Genomic DNA, 26,861 nt, shown 5'->3' with positions numbered 1-26,861 from the left:
GCAGACGGAGCGCGGGTGATTAGTTTGGCTCGTTCGGGGCGGCAGAGGTGCACCGGTGTCTCTCCGGGGACCTGTCGCTTTAAGGGGAGGGGCCGGAGCCGGGAAGCTGCCAGAAGTTTCTGGCTGCCCGAGCCAGCCCCGAGCGCCGGCGCCCGCCCGCGCCCTCTCCCCGAAAGCGCCCAGGGCTCTGGCAGATTAAGCGCGGATTGCCGTAAACTAAATTTGTCCCCTTAAGGCGATTGCCTGGTAAATCTGCACGCAGGGCTTCCCGGGAGCCGGCCGCTGCTGGAGCCGAGCACCGGCAGCGCCAACTCCCAGGATCCGCCCGGTATCGCTCCCGACCCGGCACCTCGGCCCGGGAAAGCTGCGAGCGCTGCCCGCCCTCCTGCAGTGCAGCTCCTCCGGAACGCCGCTGGAATGTGCCGTGCGCTGAATATCCTAAATCACCAGCCAAACTACTATAAAAATTTCTGGCGCTGTCTTGGGTGACCAAGATGGGATAAAGAGGAAAAAACTTCCTGCAGTTTTGCACTTTCCATTAGGAAATCCAAACTAATGGGCAACCACGATGCTCCTAGTAGCACTTAATTTTGTTTTATTAGTGGGAATAGGATGAATAGTTTCTCTGCTATCTCAATTCACAACTGCTGTGCACGGGCAGGAGTTGCAGGACAAGCTGCCGCAGCTGAAAAGCTGGTTTACCACTCAAATAAGGAGCAGTCTCTAGGTGACCAGTCAGCAATTTCCACCAATTCAGTGGCTGAATTTTCTTTGGCAGGCAAAGCAGGCTGCTGGAAGGGTTCTGCTCCAGCCTTCAAGCTGATTATACCTGGAAGGACTGATAAATGGCTAGATGCCCACATCATAAAACAACCTACACATCTTCTGAATTTGGACATTTACATTGGTATTAATAGTTCTGGTGTTCCAAGTGTGAGGGAGGAAATACATGGACCTCTTCAGAGCACTATGGAATACACATTTTAGCATTGCAATCTAAAATGTAGCATCATGCTTTTACCTACATTTAAAGGCTGTTAAAGAAGTTGGTTCTCCAGCATTTTTTTTTAACAGATTTATATATTTTTCCATCTATGTGGGATGAAATCATCCTCACCCGTCTTCTTTTACTTGTGCTGCATTACTATATTCAAATTCCTTTGTAAAGTCTGTCATGCCATACAGCAGCTGATAAAATTGCTTTACACTGTGCTTTGCCTATAAGCACATCTAATACAGAGTGTGTGAATATATTATTTCTATCTCCTAATCTGTATTCCTCTGCACCACACACAGGATGTTCCAAGTAAACCACATGAAAACAAGATTAAGTATTCAATCTAGAAACACAGCAGACATGGTTACTAGGAAAGCCTGCAGGACTGCTTTCAGATTAATACACAAAGAGAAAACTGGGTCTATACCTTCCCTTTGTCTTTCACATATAGAGAGTTTGAAAAGCTGAGATTTCAGCTTGTATTAAACATCCAAAATTCAACATTTATCTACTCTACAAGACTCTTGAGTCGAGAAACTAGGGAAGCAATTTCAAGAAGCAAAAATCACCCCAACAATCCCACAACTACTGAAAAGAAAGGACTGGTTTTAGTTTTTAAATGAAAATTTCACATTTGTTTATTTTCAATAACCAAGGTTCAGAAAAAGCTCGTTAAAGATTCAAGACTCTCCCCAGACCCCACCTGGCATCCACATTAATTACTGAGTTTAAAAAAGAAACATCATAAGACTCAACATCTGATTTGTTTTCTCATCCATATTATGCAAGAGGAACAGTGGCAAAACTTTTTTTGCTACTGCCTATGGTATTTTGAAGTTATTTTTCCAAGGGACATGTTTTCTAATTGTTTGCCTATCGTCCATAATTCAAAATGGAAACACCCAGTTTGCAAGTGGAATCATCACACACATACTTGAATATTCCACCTACAGTCATCCCAGTCACACAAATCACTGGGAAAAAAACACCAATAATACCCCACTACTTCAACCCAAACCCCAAACCAGATTTTTAAGTCATCTAATGAAGGTCAAAAATTCCCTTTCCATCCTGCAGAATTAGCAGCCACCTCAGTGTCATTCAAAGGTTTTCAGAAACTTTAGGGCAATGAAGGCTTGAAAAGATGCAATTTTGAAAAACAGCATCTTTTTTTTTACAGCAGAATCAATCTCTTAATAAACAAAATCGCAGAGTGTAATTAAGAGGACAAGATTTTGCTTACAGCTCAACCTCCTGTCATTTGAAAGACACTCAACTTTACAGTAATAGCAGATATTTTCAGGAAAAACTGTAATTGTAACACTTTAATATACTCAATTTGGCAGATAATAATTAGTTTATAGTTGATTTTAAATACATTTCTCATGTATTTTCAGAGTAGCAAAGATGAGAAACTTCTAAAACCTTTCTACAACCTATGTTACTGAGACACACAACTCCTCAGAGACAAATGCAGTATCTGAAACAAAGACCGAAGTCCAGAAGACAAAACCTCCTTAAAAAAAAGTAAATCTATTGGCCCATCATCCACCTCCCAGAAATGAGAACACTGCAACAGGAAACAGGAGGAATTTTTCTGTGAACTTGCAAACTACAAAATAGAATAAAAGGCAGTGATGTTTTTCACATGAAAAAGCTATTACATGAAAGCTCAAGAGTAAGAGTATGCTTTGGGCAAATTTTCTTCTGGCTGAAAAAAAATCAGATTTTGACTTGATACTTTGCTTTTGTTACTGTTGTGCATTTCAGAGAAAGGTAAAACTAATAATTTTGAAATTTCTGAAGGAAAATGGTTCAATTTTATCAGTATTTGCCCACAAATAAAAATTATGGTAGAAAACATCCTGATCAAACCAAACATTTACAAGTTAAAAAAGGGGAGGGCGCTTCTTGTAATGAAAATTATTTCCAGTTTCAATTTAAAACCTACAGGAAGTTTCAAGTAACACCTCACTAATCTTGTAAGCAAACATTATACAGCTGTGGCAAAAAGTCATTCCCCTCAACCAAGCTGGAAGTTACCAGACAGATGTCTGGAAGCATTAAACCAACTTCTGACAGCTTTAGCCTTTTCTATAGGTGCAAAGCATATATTTTCTTTATTTCAAATTATTCTGTTAGATCAGTCCAATGCCAAGCTTATTTAAAGTTCTTAAAGACTTGAAAGGGTTCAAAAGCTGATTTTCCTCTTCAAATAAAAATGAGTTCGGTGGAAAGGATTTACAGGTTCTAAGATCATGAAGGACCAAGTGACCCAAAACAAGAGGTTCAATTTGGTACTCACGAGTAACACTTCTTTTATTTAATGTATCTGTATTAAATGCAAAATGGATTTTCATTATTTTTACTTATCTGTGTAAAGCTGAATTTTTATGGGACTAGTAATCCCATTCCTTTTTTTTTCCCAGAACTATGCTAAGTTGATGGATACAGAATTATAAAAATATTTTAACTCTACTCAGAACATGAGAAATATTTAGAAGATTTTAAAAGTTAGTCTATCCTAATAATTTCCAAAGAGCAACTCAATTCTTCATCCAGAAATGTACCAAGTAGCGTTATTTCCAAACATCTAAACTGTAATTACCTCATTTCCTATTTAAAATAGAAAATCCAGAAAGGTGACTATGCTTTAAAAGATTACAGCATTATTTTTTTCCCAACCCAACTGAATGAAACCCACTGAATTCTGATTCTGTTCCTAATTTGGTCACAGACTTGCTGCACCACGATGAGACCCAGCAGGCATGTACCAATTCTCAATTCTGCAGAATGGGGCTAATGCACATCTAATTCAAAGGCAAGTGAGCATTTGATGTTTCTCTAGTACTTTCAAACCTAAGAATGGAAATCTGTATTCTTTCTATTGGTATAGCACATCTCTCTATACAATGTTTTATTTAATAAAAACACTCCAGAACTGCTGATCAAGCTCTCTAAAAATAACACCAATTCCTTACTATTTCTTCTGTAGGTCTCTTGTTTTGTATTGCTGAAAGGCTACATGAAGATATTTTGAATGCCAGCTCCCACTGTTTATCCCTCTAAATATAAAATCTTTTTTGAAGTCAATTATTGCCATAGCTACCAGACTGCATTTTTTTCCTGTAAGGTTTAACTAAATATTCAAACTATTTAACATAATAGTTTAGTACTGTAAAATGGTGCAACTTCATTAATGTCGGCCAGACATTTTTTTGTATGTTTCAAGTGAAGTCTGACCATTAAGTTTCTACATATGTGCAGATAAAAAAGTAACACTTAATTTGAAATAAGAAGCTTTTTGAAAGAGAAGACTTGTCTTTTAGTCACAGATATTTGAAAGCCTTCTTTCACATTTCCTGTGTTTAGTGCAAGAACCAAAATTCATTCAAGTATGGAAAACTGTTAAGTGAAAAAAAGAGGAAGCAATAAATAACATGTTTGTTATTAAAGGGTAAAATAACTTAGTAAAAAGTATGTCCTTGATACCTGTTTTGCACTTGGAAATAAGGACTATATTAAACCTTTACATTAAAAAGTACTCTTTTTCCAACTAAAAGCTTTAGATAACACTTAGAGGCATTATTTAAATTATTAGGTCTGGAAAACTTGCCTCATATTTAAAAGTGTGCCACAGTTCTGTCTAGAGATGCTGCTGTGTAAAACTTGGGATGTTTCAAAGCACTGAAAAGAATGATAGGATAATGATATGCTTGTCTTCCAAATGGATTGGAACAAAGATAATTTGATAGTTTAATCAAACAAACCAGTCCAGGCTGTTCCTGATCAAAATGGTGAAGAGACTAATATATGACTATGCCAAGTGTAAAAAATCAGTAGTCAATGAAATCTCAAGAGACCAAACTCTTTTTAAGACAATTGTATAATTCTTTGGCAATATTTCTATTTCCAGTCAAAGACAGTTTAACTATTGTTTTCTGTTTAAGAAGTTAGTTCTACAGAAATTCAGTATAACAGTATACAGAACAGGAAAATCTATATGTGTGAAACAAATTGTATTCTACAGCAAATCTATTCTAGGGAACTGATAATACTGGCATTTTGGTTGACAGAAAAATATAACAATATTTTTACATACTAAAACTGATACCAAGAACAGGAACAGTGAATAGTAATTAAAATCAGATAATTATCTAAGAATGTTGGGAGTTTTTTCACTGAAATTGTGGCATATTAAGCTTCTGTTTATTATCATCTATTTTTAAAACTATTTTCTATTGTGTAAAACTTCAGACACAAATTCATGCCAAGTTGAAAAACTGAACCTTAAAAAAAAACCACCAAAAATTGAACAAAATCAACACCCAAAACCCCAAAACCTATAAACCATGACTCTCTTTTCTGCAAATACAAAAGAAAACTTCTTATCTTGGTTTACTTCCATACTTTGTACAACACTTTCTAAACTTCTTATGAGGAAAGAAAAGCAGGGAGGTTGTTCCTAGGTTAGAACGGAAAGGGAAAGCTGAAGGGATGAGTTACTAATTCAAAATCCCCCAGCAGAATGAGATTTCTCAAACACTGACCCAAGTCAATTCACTAACTAGCTATGATTTTCTTAGTCTTATATGTACTGATAAAATTATATTCCAAAATTCTAAGCATTTTAAGATTTTATTTTGTATATTTATATGAAATTGTAACTGTAGCTGATGTGTAACTTCATATAAAGTAGTTTTTAAAAATATGTTAAAATTATAACAAAATAACACATTGAATTATATAATCAGTCTGGTAAAAGAATCATGAGTAGCCTTTGAATTTGGTTTTTGCCACTGTTGCCAGCTAAGAGAACAATGAGGGAGTACCAAAAGTAATGCCCAACCTACACATAACTGTCAAACAATATGAAACAAAAAATCTAAATACAAAACAAACTGGAAAACTAGGATTTTTCCGATTGAGAATCGATTCCTCCCAGAAAGACATTATTTAGTACATTAAGCACAACTGATCTGCACATCAAAGCTACGCAAAAATCGAAGCATTCAGGAAGTAAGAACGAGTGCACTTTGGTTCTTGAGACAAAATGAATCTGTAGCAGATCACCAACTGTACACAAGAGTCAACCAAAAGCACAGCAGTATATACTGGCTAACTTCATACAGTAACACAACAAATTTTAGACAGGAGAAAGGATTTTAACTCTGCCATGCTTCTTCGACTGCTGCCTAGCAATTCACTGTAAAATTGCTGGCCAAGGACAAGACATTGAGAAAGAACTATGAAAATTAGTTTAGAAAATACCTACAAAGAGACTAAAATAACTTAATCTAACCATTTTATCAAATTACAATGGATGAGATTCCTGGGAAAAACAAACAAAAACTTAATTACACATAGAAGGTTATCAAGGCTGTTCCTCTCAGCAGGATCATTTTAGCTGTATTATTCGTAACAGATGCCTGTAATATCTATTCTTAAATTTAGAAGTGAATATTCCACACTCTCTGCAGTGCTTACAGGCTTTTCTATAATATCACATCTAAGCATTCCTTGCTATTGTTATTTCTTGTCTGATCAACACTGTATATAGAGAGCAGTGTACTTTTCCTTTGCAGCTTTCAAGAGATGCAACTCCTTAAAGCAATCCCATTTCTAAAAGAAAAAAACAAATTATGATGTAAATTTTACCTATAAGGCAAATATTTATATATATTTCTATTTACCTACAGGCCCTGAATTTCTAATTGCTCCTCTGGAGTTTGATTTAATGACCTCAGATGTTTCTTCTAGTTGGTGCCTAAAAACAGACACAGGTATGTCCTAATTAACTGCAAAAGAAGCAGACATAATTTCACACAATTTTCAAGTAATACCTTAACATTCCAGTATGACATTTGCCTTTTTGGCAGGAGTTTGACATTGCCTCATGTTCCACTTATTTTTTGGCTATTTTTCTAAGAACTGCCCCCTCAGGGGAGGAGGAAATAGCATGCAGCACGTTCCATTTTCAATAGGAGTGAGCTGTTAATGTGGCACATGCCATACTATGAAACTCAAGCAAGTGAGTTGACTGTTGATGGCTCCCCAGTTCAGCCTGTTGGATGTCTTCAACCCCAGATGCTAAAACCTTGGATGAAAAGGCAGCTAGCACAAAGTTCTCAATTCCATGTACTGGGAGTCTTGGCTTACTGAATAAAGCACCAGTCTCACTCCTTCAGAGGATCTGGACTACTGCAAATCCATTACATGAACCACTTCAATGGAAATGAGATGCCTGAACAAGGTACTTGCAGATAGGTCCTGTGCTAACCATCCAGCAGATTCTACCCTACTTCATAAAGTCCTCTCACCTGATTCTCTTTCTGCCCAAGAGGCCATCCACTGCCACAGGCCTGCATTGTTTATAATACAAAGGAGACTCCCACAGTGCCATCACTCCCACTGAGAAGTATCACAAACACCCATAAGTTAGCTAGCTACAGTCCTTCACTGGATTTGGCCCATAGTGTCAAACTCAAGTGCTCTTTCATGGCATAGGAAAGAAGCAATATTGCAAGGTTCTTTAATCTTATAATCTAGGGCATTAAAAATCCCATGGCTTCAGGATGAACAGAACTTTTAGATTTAAAAAAAAGGATATTAACATACTGTGTAACTAGATGCTTGAAGAGATCATAAGGATTGGTACAAATATTCCATCTCTTCGAGGCTTTAAATCAACAATCTTACTAATTAAACAATTAAACAACAATCTTACACATTAAAAGTATGATCAAGCAAAGTTTGAGGTAGCCATTCAGACACCTAAATATGGCTACAGGTATACATGCTCAGATTCTGAATCAACAAGGAACTCCCACAATTAAAACAAAATACTGTGATAAAGGCAACTACAGCAGGAAAGACTTCTAAAGAATTATCTCCATTTTTCAAAATTCTGTGAATTGCCACATATACCAAATAGCCAATCGAAGCGATCAGAAAAACCACTTGGCCAAAGAAATACCAGCTTTACCACTTCTGATATGCGCTGATGTGTGTCAAAACTCATTTTTGCCACCCCCAGGCACTTGTGTGATGTCTCAGACAGACAGGAAGTATGCACATGGTTTCATCTCTGGTTAGAGCTCAACTTACTTACCATACTAATTTTAAAAATACTCTGTACACAACTCCGCTCAGCAACAATCTGTTCACTTCTTTAGTTTTAAAAGCTCAACTGTTGCAGTCAGTCCTCACTTCCTCTCAACAAATTATGTAGGCCAAAGCCGGCTGCTTTGTCCTTATACTTATTGCTCTGAAATCCTGCAATCTTGTGGCTATTACAGCTGTGGGTTTTGTAGCCTCAAAGGCATCCCATTACAATGGATTAGAATTTCATAATGCATTTTTCTTAGTACTTACAAAAACCTGGTAACATAACTTGTAGTTAATACAGTCGCTTATTAGATTTCCGAAATGGCAATATCCATAATGCCACTCTCTGCAAAGGAACAGATGGAATAGGCCCTTTATTTAAATTCAGGATGGGAAGAAGAAAAATGAGGGCTAAAGAAAAAGGAATCTTATTTTAAGTGAGCAATTACTAACATATGCAGTTTCTGCTGTATTTGCAACCCAAAATACACAAGTACCTGTATAAGAATCAAAATATGAATGTTTTGCGTAGAACTGTATGAGTTGACAAATGGCAAGAGACAAAACATCACAACAGCCCAGAATGCTATAGAAACAAGAAACTTCTGAAAATAAAAGCGCTTTAAGACCTACCTACTACAAAAGCATATGGCTTCTTTATGCTAGGAATCTATTAAAACAGAACAAGTCTAAATGCAAGTCACATTCATTTATTTGTTTTTCCTGGTAACTTTGAGTGATCACCAGGATGCAGTTTTGATCATTATGCAAAGTTAGAAAATCAGTCTAGTAAAACAGGTGGAACCTATTCACTCCTAGAAGAATAAAGCCAGAAATACTAGGATAAATATTCAAAAATTTCTATCTACCTACAGAAAACAACAAAAAAAAATAGCCATCAAATATAAATCCAATAAAATGGGTTTAAGCAGTTAGAGTTGGTGACAGACACTACCTACTGCCAACAATAGTTCTTAACTTCTGAAACTACAAAAGGTAGGGGGAGGTGTGTGCTGATAGATGCTCACCACCACAGTTATGCAGATGGTGTGCTCTTTCATATTTCCTTTGTGAGTTGAATTAACAACTCAGGAGTGTAAAAGGGGAAGGCTTTGGCCCTCCAAACTCAAGCCTACATGTATGATGCCTCTCCCTGTCCATCGTCCCTTTTGCACCTGTTCTAATACACCTTTGGTTATGGGCTAAAGTTATTCAACTCACCAATTCAACACTTGTTTCTGTTACTTTTGCTAAACTAATTTTCTTTCACTGTAGTAAGTTGTATCATTTCACTTTAAGATCATACATCAGAGTTAACAAAGTAGAAGAGGATAAATCAATGGGTCAACTGGCAGCCTGCTTCGAACTACAACATGAAGTAGCACTCCATAATAATTTAGAATTTTCAAGGTTCTTGCAAAAAAAACCACAGAAATCTCAACTTAGGAAAAAAATCCTCTTCTTTTCGCCACAATTTCATATGTTTGTGTGATAGCATTTTCTATATTTACCTTTTCATTGCACACTCTAGATCTCTAAGTTCTTTTTTTTCCAAATTCCAAAATCCAGCTTCATCCTAGCTGGATGAAGGTGACGTTTACCATGCTACTTTTTTTTTACTGAATTGGTAGCCAAGCTAACTGTCTCTTCAAATGATCTTGGTGTCAAACAAACAGCTTTCAGTCAAACATCTCCACTAAATCCCTGAAGTGGCTTTAAACTGGCTGAAAGCACTTCAGCACTGGCATATATGCAAGGTCAAACACAAGTTTGTATTCGAAGTCTAATCTACTTGGATAGCACTCAGAAAACCAGTTTATGTTAAGTTTTATATCCAGCCCACATTATTTGCAAACAAAGCAGGTATTAGTGATTGAACTGAGCATTCTGTAGGAATAGACTGTTGATTTTTATAGCAATCTAGCAAAGCACCATCACCACTAGGTGTTTTTGTAAAATAAGAAGTTCAATTGTAAACTGAGAACTAATTTCAAGATTAATTTCAAAAAATTCAGGATCTCCCACAAAACAGACCCTTTACTTAATTCAATTTATAAATGGGATCAGTCCTGTCAAAAAATAACACTGTTTGGTTTGACAGTCCAGAAAATGTGACATTTAATGACTGGACTACAGAAAATCTGCACCAAGATGATGACCCAGTGTTGAAACAATCTTTAAAAGGCCTTCAAGGAGCAGAGATCTATAGTAGAACAAGAAAACTATCCAAAACTATACAGCTGATTGCTCCCAAGAAGTCACTGCTTTGCACACAGAAGGATAAACCTTAACTCCATTGAGTTAAACAGCAATGGCAGACACTAAGTACATTTGAATCCAGAATAACCTGTTTCAGGTTATACCATACTGGCAAAGAGATCAAAATATGAGAAAACATTCTTTCAGTGGTCTCATGGTCTTGCATGGATTTAACCTGGGAATCCCATTAGCACCGTTTGACACAGCACATGCACTCACTGATTCACTACAGTTACAGGAATATGAATATGCAGGCTTTCTCCCCCCTTACAGAGCCTGAAATTCCTATTAAAAAGCAACTAAAGAAAGGTTAAATATAACTACAAAGGTAATTTCAGTCAATTACACCTCTGGCATCTAGTTTTTTCTGATAAATTCAGACTTGGTGGAGATACAGTCAGTTAAGTTCCCATTTCAGACTATATTAAATTAAAGCATGTATATCAAAGGTATCTTACCTACAGAAGAAAGTTCTATTCTCTCCCCCAATTTGCCTTTTGCTTTTTTCCTGGCTTTTCTGAACAGGTTGTTCTGACAAAGTGTAAGACTGAGACTCACTAAGATACAAGTAACAGAATCTGAAGATGCAGTTCAGAACAGTCAAACCAGGCTCTCCTTTGCTTTCCAGTAACTTGCTCTGCAGAAATATCCTTAAATTTCTCTGCTGCCTTCAGGAGATTTAGCATGCACAGACCAACAGTCTGTCTTCCTTTCTAGCTCAGTGCCAGCAATAACTTTTAAGACTCTCGTTTTGCAAACTAGCCAAACTCAAACATTTTTCATTTGGTTTGGGTTTTGGATGATGTTTGAATTCAACTACATTCAACATTAATCCCTAGACTTTTCCTGAGGCTTTAGTGTAAGCCAATCCTTATTTGGAACATTCTGACAGATCTTCACTTCTGCTCTAAACTAGCCAGTTATCTCTCACCACTAACCTGCTACACTATTCTTTAGTCTCCAGGGGAAAATGTTACACAAGAGCTAACAAAACACATCTCATTTGGATAAAACAACTAACACACTAAGAGTGCAGTATTTTGGCTTAGAAATAGTGAGCTCTTATATTTGGCTTTCTGGGAATTCCCTATGCAACAATTACGCATTTGAAACATCTAACAGAATGGAATTGGAATGAAATTCAAAGGCAAGCTAGCCAACAAACAGAACCTTTTAAATAACTGTAGGTAATTTCTAGATATTAAAATATATACATATGTGCTTGAGAGGGTGTGTGTATATAAGTGTTAACTTGATCACTATTACTTTTGCCGCATAAACTTCTGAAAGTAGAAATTACAAGAATTTTCCTTTACAGGTATATCTATACCAGTCTCTTTGCAATGTTTTGGCATGATACATTTTAGATATCTTTGTCAATGTGCTGCAAATTACCCTTTTCTATGTTTTTGCACTTTTACACTTAGCAAATATTAATTTTTCTCTCCAAGATGCCTGTGAAGAAGATTCTTCTTTCTCATAAACAATTATTTAACATTATATTAGTGGAGATACAAATAGCATACAATAACTATACACATGCAAAACATCAGTAGTACCTTAGGCTTAGATCAAGCAGAGGCTATATTTTTATAGCATCTGGAGTACAGTCTTACAGTCTTTGAACTGCCTGTAAATTTACTACAATAAAAATATCTTTCTCTTACAGAGATATGTAGCTCTATCTTTACAGAAAGATATTACATCTTTTGAAACAGTGAAACAATTCTTCAGCTTCTTCTCCCAGTAAATAAAAAGGGAAAGGGAAAAAAAAAACCCATAAAAATTGAAAGTACCTGCAACTTACACCTGCAAGGTGTAAAGAAAAAGGGGACTATGTATATGCAAATAAATATAATTACAAAAGATGAGTTGCATTAGACAAAGTTTTTCAATGTTCTGATTTTCCCCTAATATTCTAATGGAGCTATAGGTCCCTGAATAAAGAACAGTTTGTTTAATTATGTCTCCAAATCTCCTTAGAAACAGGCTACAGAACCCACAGCACTGCATTAAAGACAATGATAAGGCAGCTTCTGGAGACAAACACAAGCAAAGTTAAAGAGAAGCGAAGTATTAGCCTCACTATACACACATTTGCACTATGTAGAAGCATCCAAGCAGCAGAGAAACTGATTCAAATTAAGTTTAGTCTGCCACTACTATACAATGGTTGGTTAAGACTACAGAAAGCTCCCAGTCAAGAAGAGCAGACAGCAGACTGGTTAAGATTGTGGCTATATAATAAATTATAACCACATAAATAATTATCTGAGCCTGGAAGAGGAAAAAAACACCATTTTTTTCTGTTAAATCTCCTCATGTTTCTTACCAGCACCTATTGGCCCACTGCTGTCATGTAAGATAACCACGGCCTTGCAGAACATAGATGTCTTACTTAAGCTGGACACTGGTTAGCTAGGGCAGCACAGAAATTAGTACTGCAAATCATTTACCTGAGAAAACTACAGTAATTTATAACTTATGCTGACGAGCAGACTACTTCCATACTGGCACAGGTATCTCTGTACAACATTGCACTGGAAACTTCCCAAGCAGCAAATAAGTGAAACTGAAATTATCCCAACAAAAATCACAATGCGGCTTTCCCAAATCACAGCAAAAATCAACTTCAAATCACCTCAAATCAACTTCTGGTTGAGCTGCTATGGGTGATGTTAAATTTAAATAGCCTTGCTGTGGCAGAATATACTACTGAATAAATTCTGTTTTCACTAATGCAATCTTCTTCCAGAAAAATATAAACATTATTTTCCGCAGTACACTTTTCTTTCAAATGGACAGTTCCTCAAACTATTAAGTAAACTGTAAATCCTCCCCCCATTGCCCAAGTTGTGAAAAAACAACTTATTTCTTCATCCCACTTCCCCCAGATTAATATAAATAAATGCCAGGACAATGTCTTCTGAAGGAAGACATCCATAATTCAGTACAATTGTACATGGAGTAAAAAAAAAGTCAGGACTGAAACTTCAAGTCCATAGTTTTTATTTTTTGCCTTATTTAATCATAAAAACTATGGTGTTCCTATAAGAATATGCTTCTGTGAGGTAGTTTTACAACTTTCCTAACTTGTAGGAACAAAATTGTAGAAATCTAACAAACATATAAGCGTACATGCAAACTCTTCTCCCATCTCAGTGCATTTTCAGAGAATACTACTGACCAAATATCCCTGCGTGGTCAGTAGCTAGGGTATTATAAGAAACTTGATAATTTCTCTTTTTTATTTCTCTCCACAACAACATTAATCTTGCAGAGTTGTTCTCTACCTATATGTAAGAGTTCAGTATTTAAGTCTGAGGTTTGTGAAAGGAGTTTTGGGGAAAAAAGGCTAAATGTAATCAATATGGCAACTATTCAAAACAAGAGATGCAAGCTTTTCTGTTCAACTAAGTTCTACTATTTGAAAACCCTTTTGAAAATTTTCCACCAGAAAATACTCGTAGCAAACCAAGCATGCAAGCATTAAAAGTAAAACAGTTATTAAGAAAACAGAAAAACCCAGTTGAAGACAAGTTTAGAGGAGATTTGTCAAGTGCTACATAATTATGAAGATATATGTTACACAAAAAGTAGAAGTGCCACTGTAGTAACATAAGCAATAAGAATATATAAACAGTTAGTATTCAGCTAGGTTACTTTTCAGAATTTAAGGAATTAAAGGACCTAAACTACTTGTTTCATACCTTTTATTCAATTTAACTACCCAGAATACTTCAGTGTCTTTGGCTACTCATTGCTGCACCTGTTTCTAAAACATCTTCAGCTGGCTTAAACTGTGACTAATAGCAGCCATTTCCAGAGAGTGGCTATTTAAAGAAAGATCCTTGCTCTGATTTGATAAAACTCTTCAATATATTAAAGGAAATAACAGGAATAAAATTTTTGAAGTTGTATAGGTGATATAAGAGTCTGTTCACTGCTTTCAAGTGTACTGAAGCTATTATGTAAAGCCTGGTTTTTTTCTTAAAAGTCTTTAAGCCTCTTATACTAAAACCTTCATTTTTTTAGCCTCTTTTCAAAAAGTAACATTTAGGATTACCAAAGTGAAAGAGAAAAATTCTATCTTAAGTTTTACTTGATAGTCTTTTCTATGTCAACAATTCTGCTGTTACTTTCCACATTAAACCCTGTTCTGTTCTCAAAAACTGAACAAGAGGCACTGTAAGAGGTCCTCGGTTCCAAAGTTAATGCTGCATTCTTACAATGCCTATCAATAAAATATCAGTGTCTCCATCAAATCAGCATGTTACAGTATCAACTTCGTATGTCAATGAAATTCTAATTCATTACATGTTTATGATCAATGTTTTTTTCCCTAAGCCTAAGAAGATAATTGAAGAGGAATTCTGAAATACATAGCTTAAAGGATAAACCTAATCTTCCAATATGACCGTATGACTAATCAGCCCACTGTAATGTTTGCTTTCACAGAAATATTGTGCATCACCACTGCTAAAAGAGGAACACACAGTTAAAGCACGCTGGCCTTTCTTAGCAACTGATGTGTGCCCACACACTCATGTACTTGGCTGGAATGTTGTTTCAGTGGACACAAAAGCTGTATTAAGAGAAACTACCAGATAAAAGAAAAGAAGCTGCAGTTCCTTTAAGACTAAGAAGTTTTCTTGTAAACACAAGTCCAATTTGCAGATCACATTAAAGTATTGCAGTGTATTTTTTTCCATCCCAAGTTCAACTCTGGGCAAGCACAGTAAGGATATCCCGCTACAGCAGTAAGACAGCAAAATTCTGAAATTGTATCTGGATTTGTCTGGAATCAAGTACCTGAAGTTTACCATTTTCTTTTTGTTTGTTTGTTTTAATATATACGTATTTCCAGGAAGATCACAATTTGCTTCCTCAAAATTCCAGCTAAGTAAATACAGTATACCTAACTAGAGAAACTTGATCAGCTTAAGTATCATGAATGATTTTTATTCCACATAGTAGAAGCTATATTTGATATTTATTGTCAGACCATAATTAAGATTTTGTTACACCAATTCAAATGTTCCAATAATTGCTGTTGCACAGTAAGTTACTCCGGTTAGAAACAGGCAGATTGTTCTCTATTTCAATACAAAACAGACTAAGTATAATTTTACTGATCTGAAATCAGTACTACTGGAGATATAAATAAAAGCATTCCACTAATTTAAAACTGACCTACTACCACTTGAGTTGCTATCTAGATGCTACCAACAGCGTGCACATCACCAGTGAAAAAAGTTTGTCATAGCAGGACATACACCTATCTCTCTCCAACTGATATATTATCAATATTATGCTGTCATCAAACGAGAATTTGTCTTACTATACAGAATATAACAAAAGTAGCTCATTCAATTTACTTGCATGTAGAAACCTAAATAACCCTACACTTCTAAGTGTATCTATAAATATGTATTTTGTATTATGTAAAATGTATGAAATAGATTATTTTTTTTTAATACAGTGAAATATGTTTAACTCATCAATCCAATTTTGCCTCCCATCAGACAAAGTAAAGTGAAATCAGAATATCAGCTCAACAGCCAAAGAATTACTAACAAAGAAAAACTGAATTGCTGCAGACAGACATCTAATATATATACTAACACTTTCTGGAACTTCACGACAAATTATTCCGGAGAACACACTTGGCAGCAGCCTTAGCAGCCCAACTCTAAAATGGATCAAGAATACCAAGATATATCTGAAGTGTGACTCTTGGCTGGTTTCAGTCCACATATCCAATACTGTACATCGTCAGGTGGCACAATGTTTTGTGCTACTTGATTTTTAGGAATGTAAAAACTGCACTAGTAATCTGTGAGTAAAGGAATGAATCCAAGCTTTAATGCCCTTTAAATTGTCCAACATTGCAGGAAAATAGGCATGAAATTCTGCAAAGATGACAAAGACACTTCGCAGTTACCCAAATCATGTTCTACATGTAAATGTATGTGGATTGTCATTTTAAAGTTCTGGAAGAGCACCTCAGAATGAATTTGCATTTAAAAAATGGAAATGACTCAAAGCTGAATTACGGTCTCCATTTTTGTCTCTGTTCCAGGCAACAAGGTATTGGTACATATCATACTCTAATTTTCAAACAGTAGTGCAGTCTTACTTATGCTTAAGTATTTCACTGTCTCCCTTGATGCACATCTAGCAGGACAACCTTCTAAAGAAATTGAAGTGGAAATTTATAAAACTATTGCTATGTTTTCAGAAATGCATTTATATTTATGGAAGTACAGAGCTTAAGAATTATATATATTTTATTTCTAAGTTTAGTGATATAATTTGAGGTAACGTTCATTTAAGATTACAGCAACATCTATCTATCAATAAGCAGAGCAGTAAAATAAGTTAAAAAGTGAAACCACATATTCCATTACAAATTCCTGAATTCTGAAATGCTGGTATAACATGTGCTCATTTCCAAAATGTCTCAACTTCTTATTATTTCTCCTAGGAAAAGAAGTTACATCAACCTAAGTGTCACAGCATTAATAAAAAGATTAAGCTAACACTTAAACACTCATACAGAATATTGGAAAGTCTATCTTCCACCATTCTAAATTAATTTAAAGTATTCTTTGTGATTCTTAGAAGAATGTATTCCACATTTATTTTTAAGAAAACATGAAGTGGACTGTTTTAAATGTACAAACAAGAGATTTAGCACTTGCAATCTGCTGTTGAGAGGACAGCTGAAAGTAGGAAGGAAAAAAAATTATCACAGTGGATCAGATTGCCCTGTCACAAATTGAAACACTTTTTTCAGATCAGAAGAGAATGTGAAAAAACAGACAAATTACTCCCTACTACATTATTTACTACTAGGTGAAGCCTTGGATATGAATTTTGCTGAAGTCAAATCCCATCTCCCAAATTCCATTCAGAAGGATTGTGTAAACAATGAAGAATAATAAGTTAGAAGGGCATCTAAGGGGGAAAATATCACATATAAAAGCTCAGTGAGAACCCAAGTTCTTGGAAAGTAAGACAACAAACGTCCTCCAAATTTTTGCATTAAGTTCCTGGTAATAAGCAGAAAATGCCATACCCCTCACTCTACCATCTCCAACTGGCATTAACATCCAGCTGTCACCAAGTCTCCACTCGTCTACCCATAAATATATGGGACTTATTAATGTGCACCAAAAAAAAAAAATCAAAAAAAAATCAGAAGTTTGACTTCTATTCCCTTCAATTTTCTTATCAAAGAAACAGTGATGTAATTTATCCCCAAATTATCATTCCCTATTGTTTTAATCTGGAATCAGCATAGCACAATTGCTTACATCTTCCACCCATTGGTAAAAATACCTATTGTCAGAACATATTATTAACATAAGTATTAGTTACATGAAGATTGTCATCTTTACATGATAGGAATCTAATATCTATAAATATTTTTCTGCAGAAAATGATATACCAACAGTTTCTCTACTTTAGGGAGAAAGAGACACAATTGCTATTAATAGCATTCTTTCCAAATACTGAATAAGAACCTGGGGGAGGAGAGGAAGCAGAAAGAAGAAGCAAAGCTTGTACTGGCCTTTTTTGTCTGATACCATCTCTTCTTTAAAACCTCTTCATCTTTTGAAATTATGTCTACCATATCAAAAATTGAATTTTATTCATCACCTTCAAGGTACGGCATCAATTCCATTTAATCTTTTCACTCAACACCTTCTACAAAACATGGACTTTGAACCTATAGAGAAGTCCAGCATTCTAGCTACCAAGCAAGCATAGAAAAACCCATGTGGCAATTTCACCTGCAGAGAGTTTACAAAGTGTTTAGCCTGTAAACTGCTACCTTGGCAGAGGGATGGGGAGGAATGTGTGTTCACAAGCAGTTTAAACCAATCCGAATCAGTCTCCATGCACTACTGTTTTTATATCCTTCCTTCCTCTTGCCAGGGATCAGCCAGGATAGGGACTGACTGCAACTGAAGAGTAGATGTATCTGATTGTTCTTAATTTTAGTTTAGTTGCATGTACTATGGGACCACAAAAATGGACTGCTAGAACAAAAGACAAGAATAAACAGCCAGGAGTGGAAGAAGGACACAAGATTGCCTTCTTCCATGACCATACAAGCTTAATTTGACAACCTACTTATGAAACCAAATCCTTTGCTATTGGTTGTTGGGGGACAAACCAACAGATTAAACAATGAGAAGAACAGTGTTGTTCACCAGTTAGTCCAATCTGGGTGATCTGCTCTGCAACAGAGCTCTACAGATGTTTGCACTCACCCTTAGCTTACATGACAGCTGATGAATGCTGCCTCTGTATAGGTACTCCTTAAGGTGATCTGTGGGGAATCTCGGCTAGACCGAGACCCCTAATATAGAACGAAAAGCTGACTGAGAATAGAGGGCCTGCTCCTGACAACATGCACCCTGAGGAGAAAAACATCAGGAGAACAAGAACACTGTCTCGTGAGAACAAGGACACTGTTCCGATGAGAACAGAGACTTATTTTGAACAGTGACTGAGAAAAATATAAACATTGAAGGAAAAACAAGGACAGATGTGCAAAGATGTTATGAGAAAGTGAGACTAAGAGAATCTACCTATTAGCTGTAAGAATTATAATTTGTGTAATTGAACTGACCTATCTGTGTAATATACGTATGCATAAGGAGCTGTATTTAAAGAAGTGTAGACTGCAGTTTGGGGCTGCTGCTGCTTTTTTTTCTTTCCAATACTTTCCTGCTGAATATTATGCGTCGCAGTCCGTTCCAACAACGACAGTGATCTGCACAAGTCACCATCAAAGACTACATAATTTGGGAGTTCTGAATGCTAAAAAGTGTCTTCTTTGGCATACTGACTACCCTCTTCACTCGAGAGCATATTCAGGCTCAAAGACAACAGCAATGGGAGCAAGTAACTTCAGGTTAACTGGAGATACTACTGCTGTTGCTCACAGGAAGGGAAATGCCTTCTCATAGCTCAGCGCAATGTTTCTGCTTAGCCCATATGAAAAGCTTCTTCATAGTGTTCCCAACAAGCTCAGGAACCCCCAAAACAGTGCTCCCTATTCAATTAATTAATAAACACTCACTCAGGAAGTCACACAGTGGTCACACATAATGCAGGCAAGTCACCTCAGTCCTAGTTTCATACAGGTAACTCAGCAACACCCTCCACCACCCTGCTCTGACATTCTCACAGCTGGCTTTCCAGAGCTTGCTTACTAACTGTTCTTGTTAAACAGGTCATGACTGCTTTATAATCTGCCAGAAAAAAAAATACAATAGTGCTTTATTAATTTCTCCTCTAGTTCAAACTAATCTTCAGAAGGAAAATAGATGTCTTGTCAAGCATAGAATATCAAAGCGGCTTGCTGACTTTTCCATACTTGAATTCCTTGAAATATCCTCTCATCTGGTCACCCTATGTTAACAGAAAAAAAAGAACAAAAAACCCAACTACCCAGATTTATGACTTTCCATCAAAACCTTTAAAAATAATTATTCTAACACACATTAAATCACTAACATTTAGTTTATGCATACGGCTAAACAATTTTCCTTAGTTCCCTGGAGGCCTTTTGAAGTCTTCTAGAAGTCTTTAAAAATCCATTCCATGCACATATCCAAGCAAATATCCAGGAGGTAGTAGTAAGCACAGTAACTGGACAACACTAGAAGCGCTAAATAGAAAAGGCAGAAAAGTGGTATTTGTTACTGAAACATATTAACTCAAAAGCAAGCAGCTGTACAGTCCCTGACTTACGAACATTTCTCAACTGTGACCTGAATCACTTTAAGGCAAAAACAGTTCAAGATCTGTATTTTTCAGCTTTGTACATTTCAGTAAAAACAGCTGAAGTGCCTATTATAGTAATAGAAATGCAAAGAATCTATTGTTGCATTTCACAACAGGTAGGGAACAGAAAGTAGGTTAACTACTTTCAAGTAAGTATGAACTGAATAAATAATCTAGCATTTGGGTAGCTGAGTATCACATTAGGGTGCCAAGTAAATTTAAGCTCCGGGGTTTTCTATAAATTTTTTTGTCTTTTTCAAATGAAGACACCTCAAACTCCCTTTTATTCTTCAGCCTATTATAAAAGTGTATGTTTCTAAGCAAGATGTGCTTATCTGTAGGATTTAAACAAAAATTTGAAACCAATTTGTGACAACAGTATCATTTCCACCTGTCTCACAGTTAGCCCTTATTTTTCAGTTTACACGACCAGCAAAGCATTCACATTAAGTATCTGCTAGTAACTGTAAAGCTTAGTATCTCAAAACCATTGCATTTTGTTTCAAAAGACTTTTCAACTACAGTGCAGAATTTCTTTGAAAACAGACACGTAATGTGTACCACAGCGTGCTTCTGCACTGCAAGTGTACCATACTTGTTTCGGATTACAAAGTGAAATGAATAACCATCTCAAAGTGTTCTAGTAAAGCTATGCACATTCTTAATCTAGCATTTTTCTTAATACAGTACGTTGATACAATGGTTATGCTGCCATGAGAGCATTGATCCAAAAAGCCTTCACCAACTTTAAAGATAATAATGCAGGCAATTTAACTGTTTTAATGCTCATAGTTTATTATGACTTCAGAGTCTTCTTAGTCTTTTCAGTCTTCAGCCTTTTTTCCACTACATGGTCTAATTAACTTTGAGTCCTTATCAACCAATAAACTATTCAACAGCCACATACTACACATACAGATTTAAGTTCAAGACTTCCATGCTGTTTAGCCACTGTAAAATATACAAAGATTGGCATTTAAAAGTGCAGACAACTAATTTCAAAATAACATAGATTATTCCAACATGACTTGTAATTGCTGAGTGCAAGTGGTGTTTGCTTTCCTTTCTACATAATTATGCAAGCATGAGGAAGTCAATAACTGCCTCTGATCACTTGTTCCAACTGGAACATCAGGAAAGAACTTAAGAAAATCATTTTTCATAATGCAAAAGCAAGTTACAGGGGAAAACCACCTCCTAAGACTTACCTGTTTTCCTGCCTCCCTCACAAAAATGAGGTACTCTTCCTTTATAAATCTCCATTTCTGCTGTAATTCAAATAATTAAGCAAAAAAGTAAAAGGTCACTACATTCCATGACTGGTTTCCTGCCTGCATAAGAGCAACAGTACTTTCAATTGATTTGTGCTTGAAGTTGGAAATTAGTGGCTGAAAAGTTTACTAGATATTTCACTTTTGTCCTCTGCCATACTGGCACAGAATATGAGCAATGGTCTGGCAGCTTTAAGGGAAAGCAGCAAAAAGCAGCTACAGCATCAGTGTGACCGATGATCTCTGTGGATAGGTGGAGAGGTCACTAGGAAAGACTACTGAAAACAAAAAATAAATTCAGGATCAATTCAAACCAAACCAAATCAAACAATCTACCATAAACTGTACACACAGCTTCCTTAATTTGTTAATATGGCAGCTTTGAGCAAGCACTCAGGAACATCTAGGGATACCAAGTAGAAATGCCTACAACCATTAAATATTTCATATTTTACAGACTGAAAAACATTAACATGCAAATAGCATCAAAACATTTAAACAATCATTTCAGATTTCTTAATTCATAGAGCATTGCTGTAGCTTCTGGGACCATCCACTATTTTGATCTCCAGACAGCAGTGAACTTTTTACTATAGTGGGCATATTACCTTCACTCACATATTTAAATGCTGTGATACATATTAAACATCTCAGGAGCATTTGCAATAGTTCTTACTACAAATCATTGGTGAAATCAAGCTTGTGTTTGTTTCTTTCTTTAAAAGTAGAGACATTGCCTTCCTGACTTTTGGGAAAAAATAGAAACAAGCTATAATAATGTTTTTATACATATCGCTATCTACTTAGTAAGTAGTAATTTGATGGCATGTAATTAGTTTTTAAATCAAACAGATTCTACATGCTTCTGAAGCATACTTAATGCAAAAAGATCTTAAGCAAAAGGTGCCTAAATTAAACAACTTCACTACAACATGCAAGCAAACCCTGCATTATCTATACAACAGTATTCAACATAGGAAAAAGCCTAATTTAGTAGAACTCACAATAACAAGCACAATTATAATAAGACTTGAATACTTCTTGGAAGACATATTTCAAGGCTGCTTAGAAGTGGTCTTTGCGGTCCACAGGAGGACTACTTAATAGTCTAAGGTTACTAGTTTATACAAGGGACTTTATTTCCTTGGACTCAGTTGGGTTATTACAAGGAGAACAATTATGCCAACAGCTTTGGAGCTGGTAATCTCTCAGCAGGCAGCACATCTCTCTTGTCTCAAAGGGTTCCAAAATGCAAGAGCATGAGTAACTTACAGTTTTCTAACAACACAACTTGGTGCTCTTCCTAAATATACCTCACTGTTTTACAGAGAATGATAAACATTCTATCCATACTACATAGGTGGAAAAAGAAGTCACTAAAGCTAAATGAGTTGTTCAAGTTCACCTAAAGAGACTAAGACACTAACAAGGAATCCAGTTCTAATGCTCTATGCACCACAATACACAATCCTCTGCACCTGAAAGAATGATCAAGGCATAAATGAAAACAGAGGCCTCAATCGTGCAGTCAGCAGCAAGTCTGCAGTCAGCAGACTCAAAGCAAGACTAGGCCTTAAAGCATTAAATCCTCTACATGCTGGTGTCCTTGAGGCACACTCTTTCGATAACTTATAAAACAAATGCACAGAAGTATGCGGTCATATTTAAACAGTATCTTGATCTAGTACAGTACAGTCAATGTTACCTTGTAGTGATACAAACAGAAAGCTGGTAATTCTTTTAAGCACTGCTCCTTACTGCTTCTTATTGGACTAACTTATATCCTTGTAAGCTTAACTAATACATTACAAATTGAAGCCAGCCAGAAAGACTGATACACCGTATTACAGTCTTAGTTAGACTGTTGAATCTTAGAAATTTCTTTTGAGCCACAATTCTGTTAAGTTTCACTGTAGTAACTAAAGCTTCAATGTAATGACTTACAGATTAACCTCCCTTAAAGTGACATGGCACAGTAAATAAGTACTGGGAGTTATCTCAAGCAGATGTATCTTTAACACTATATATACACAAATTGCAAAAACTGCAGACTTAAACTTAGCACTTGAACACTCTTAACAGAAGTCATCCTGATTTTAAAAATAAACATGCAACAGTAGCACAAAACTTACTGAAAAATAAGTAAACTTTTTTTAATATGGCTCTTTTTAACAGGTTTCTTTGTTTGCTACTTTAGTCATCTGTTGTACATTCAATTCAGCTTGAAGTAGATCTATATCACTATTTCACAGAACACTTTGTGTTCCACTTGTGATCTGACCTCCTCATGCTCCCTACTGTCTACGTACATATTAATATGTCTCTAAAACCACAGTATCTGAACCTAATCTCCATGGTAACTGTAAGATTTGTTTACATGGAAAAAGTATATTAGAAATGTATGTAAATTTAACTCTCATTTAAATAAGTGGTTTTTTCCTTCTACGGGAAAAAAGCTCCTTATACTGCCTCCTATTTATCTTGCTTCCTTCTCCTGCATCCCCATCAAGCATTAAGCCACATTTGGAAAGCTCCCTATCATACAACCTCAATGGCCTGTTGTTGTAAATTCACAGTTTACTTTCCATAAGGCGGACATGCAGTATTTTACATCTTAGCATTGTTAAAGAAAGATCATAGGGAGGGCAATTAAAACATAATTTTTTAAAAATACTATCACAAAGTCACAAAAGTAAAAAAAACATGCTAAACCTTTAACAGCTATACAGAAAGACTCTGCTGCTCAGCAACTCAGATCAATCTAGAAATTAAAAGAGTTTCTATCATTTACCATTTCCAGCAGTGAATACAGTAATAGGTACACATTTTATGTAATACTCATTCATAGACAGTAGGCACAACTCTGATAGTGCAAGACCTCACATAAAGACTTCTCTTTTTTATTAATAAATACCAAAGAATTGATGTACCACAGGTTTGTAACAATTGTCTTTTATAAGATTTACAGTATTTTGAAATGAGATTTACTGCTGCCCAGCAGGACCGGGAGCTGAATTACACAGGGGTCATGGTAACATAAATGGCAGTTTGAGTGAGACATATCAGCAAAATGATAAAGAACTCCTAACAAACCCAGCTGCTAAAAACTACACAGGTCTTTGCCACACACAGAAATCATTCTATTCCACCGATACGATTTATTTTCCTATAAAACTTGCATAATATATTGGACATAAATAGCCTAGAAAGGTCTCAGAGAAGAAAAATGCACGACAGTGAGGTATGTGAATACTACGCAGCACCAAGAGGAAAATTAGAACCTGTTTGAAAATCTTTCCGCACCTTACAACAATCATTTCACTGCAGAGAATCTCTTACAAGCAGCCTCCCTGATAACATCCGTAAGATTATCCATTCAACAAAACTCCTATTAATGAACAGAAAGTAAGTAAATCTACCCTCTATTCAAGTAAACACGGTTGAAGAGACAGCATTTTCCCCGCAATGTTACTTTCTCGAGCAGGGTGACTGACCCCTGCTTCTCCAGATGAAGCAAGCTCAGCCTAGGCAGCCATGTCCTTATTCTCCTACAATGTTTCTGTAGGAGAACAACCTGCTCAGGGAACTTACAGTTTCCCCCAGCATAACGCGGTGGAGCAAAGCCTGCCCCACCATCAGCGAAGGAGCCAAGGCACCGAAACACGGCAGTGGGGGCGAAGCAGCCCGCAGTCTGGATCCGCACCAGCACTGAGCCTCGCACCGGGGTCGGGACAGATGGACTGATAGATAGGATAGCACTGCCCCATGCAACCCTCCTTTCTCTCCTCCCAGACACACAAACGAGCGTTTTACCTTCATGATGAGCTCAGGCTGCGGTAAAAGCCTCGATCGTGGCTGAGCGGCCGAGACTGGACCTGGAATTTAAAACAAAGCGCTAAGGCACCGCACCAGCCGCTCGCACCGGGCGGGGGGAGGGGAGCCAGGGATCGGGGTGGGGGCGCTGAGCTCCTCCCGAAACTCTCCCTTTCCCTCCCCGGATCCCCCCCTTTCCCCGCGGCTAACCCGCTCCCCTCTTTCCTCGGCCACTGTTTTCTCCCGCGGTTCCCGCACGCCCCGGCTTCCCCTACACTCGCTGCCATTGACGCCATTTCTGTCAGAGGAGGAGAAACTTGCCACAACAACAACCCACCCCCGGCTGCCGCGGAGGGGGGGAGGCGCCCCGGCCGCCTCCCCGGGGCGCTGCGCCCCCCCCCCCCGGGCACCGAGCGGCGAGAGAGAGCCCGCGGGGGTCCCAGCTCCGAGAACAACCCCCTTCTCGCTTCACCGCGGGGAGAGGGAAGGAGAAGAGAGGGAGGGAGGCTCTTCCTCCATTGTACGAGGAAGAGTGCCCGTGTGCGCGGCGGGGGAGCGGGGTGAGGAGAGCAGCTCCCCCCCACCCCCGACACACACACCGACACACACACACACACACGCTTTTGTAGGGGCTGCGGCTCCGGATCGCGGCGGCTCCTCCTCCCTCCGTCTGCCCCCCCCCCCCAATAAAGGAAAGCGCTGACTCCGCCGCAGGAGTTTCGGCAGCAACAGCCGCAACTCCCCAGCTCGGCGCAGCGGGTCCGGGCGGGGGGAGGGAGGGAGGGAGGGCAGGCAGGAGGCGGCGGAGGGGAGGAAGAAAAGGAAGAAGAAGAAGAAAAGAAGGGAGCGGGGTCGGGGAGGGAGGAAGGGAGGGGGGCGGGGAGAAAGGGGCCCGACCTGCTCGGCGGGGACACGGAGCGTGTGTGCGAGTGTGGAGGAGGAGGGTCCGTCCCCTCCCGGCCGAGGGGCTGAAGGAGAAGGCGCCAGTCCCTCCCCCCGGCCCTCCGCTGGCTGTTCGGGGCAGGATGGGGGAGAAGGAGGATCGGCGAGTCCCGCCGCAGTCTCGCTACGAGGAGAAAAACAAGCGCCCCCCTCCCTCTCTCTCCGCCGCACGCCCGGCCCCGCGCCCCCACGGGGCCTCGCGCCGCCTCCCCGGCCGCCGCCGAGGGGGCACGGGGGCTCCCTCTCTGGCTCGGCGCCCTCACCTTTGTTCCGCGGCGACCGCCCGCCCGCTACTCCCCGGCCCGAGGCGGGGGGCACGGAAGGGAACGGGGAGAAGGCTCCTCTCAGCTCCGGGCACCTCCGGCCCCACTCGACGCTCCAGCAGCGGCTCCGCTGGCGGCGGCCCCGCACGGCGCGCAGAGGGGCCGATCCGTCCTACGCGGCCCCGGCGGCGGTGGCGGCGACGGTGACTGCTCGACTCCGTCCCCCTCCCCCTCCGCACGGACTGACTGACTGACGGGCGCACGGCCCGGGCCACGCCCCCCGCCCCGCCTCCCCCATTGGGCCGCGGCCCGCAGAGCCCGCCCTCCGCACGGTCCCATTGGCTGCCGCGTCGGAAATACTGACATCATTCTTCTCCACTTCTATGGAAACTGAGACTCGGCGCC

The 26,861-nt window shown here is 38.3% G+C and overlaps 1 protein-coding gene and 1 long non-coding RNA gene across 3 annotated transcripts in view; one reads left to right on the top strand and one right to left on the bottom strand.

Annotated features, from left to right (window-relative positions):
- Positions 1 to 26,687, bottom strand: part of ARID4B (AT-rich interaction domain 4B) — an 89,896-nt gene extending 63,209 nt beyond the window's left edge. The window contains exons 1-2 of one of the 2 annotated variants that reach the window (XM_064648757.1): positions 26,457 to 26,687; positions 25,252 to 25,313 (exon numbers count right to left, since the gene is read on the bottom strand). In XM_064648757.1, coding sequence (XP_064504827.1) covers positions 25,252 to 25,257 — 6 coding nt within the window. In that variant the 5' untranslated portion in view covers positions 25,258 to 25,313; positions 26,457 to 26,687. Of the gene's footprint in view, positions 1 to 25,251; positions 25,314 to 26,148; positions 26,318 to 26,456 lie in introns of those variants that run through there. The other variant, XM_064648759.1, reaches the window with a different exon arrangement.
- On the top strand, positions 34 to 14,990 carry LOC135411333 (uncharacterized). The gene is made up of 2 exons (XR_010429099.1): positions 34 to 6,780; positions 14,822 to 14,990. It is a non-coding gene; the product is annotated as an uncharacterized LOC135411333 (long non-coding RNA).
- Positions 26,688 to 26,861: the final 174 nt, after the last annotated feature.

This window comes from Pseudopipra pipra, chromosome 3 (assembly GCF_036250125.1).
Source record: "Pseudopipra pipra isolate bDixPip1 chromosome 3, bDixPip1.hap1, whole genome shotgun sequence".
In the NCBI taxonomy this organism is placed as follows: Eukaryota; Metazoa; Chordata; class Aves; order Passeriformes; family Pipridae; genus Pseudopipra; species Pseudopipra pipra.
The sequence above is the reverse complement of the archived record's forward strand: the minus strand, read 5'-3'. Positions and strand labels throughout refer to the sequence as shown.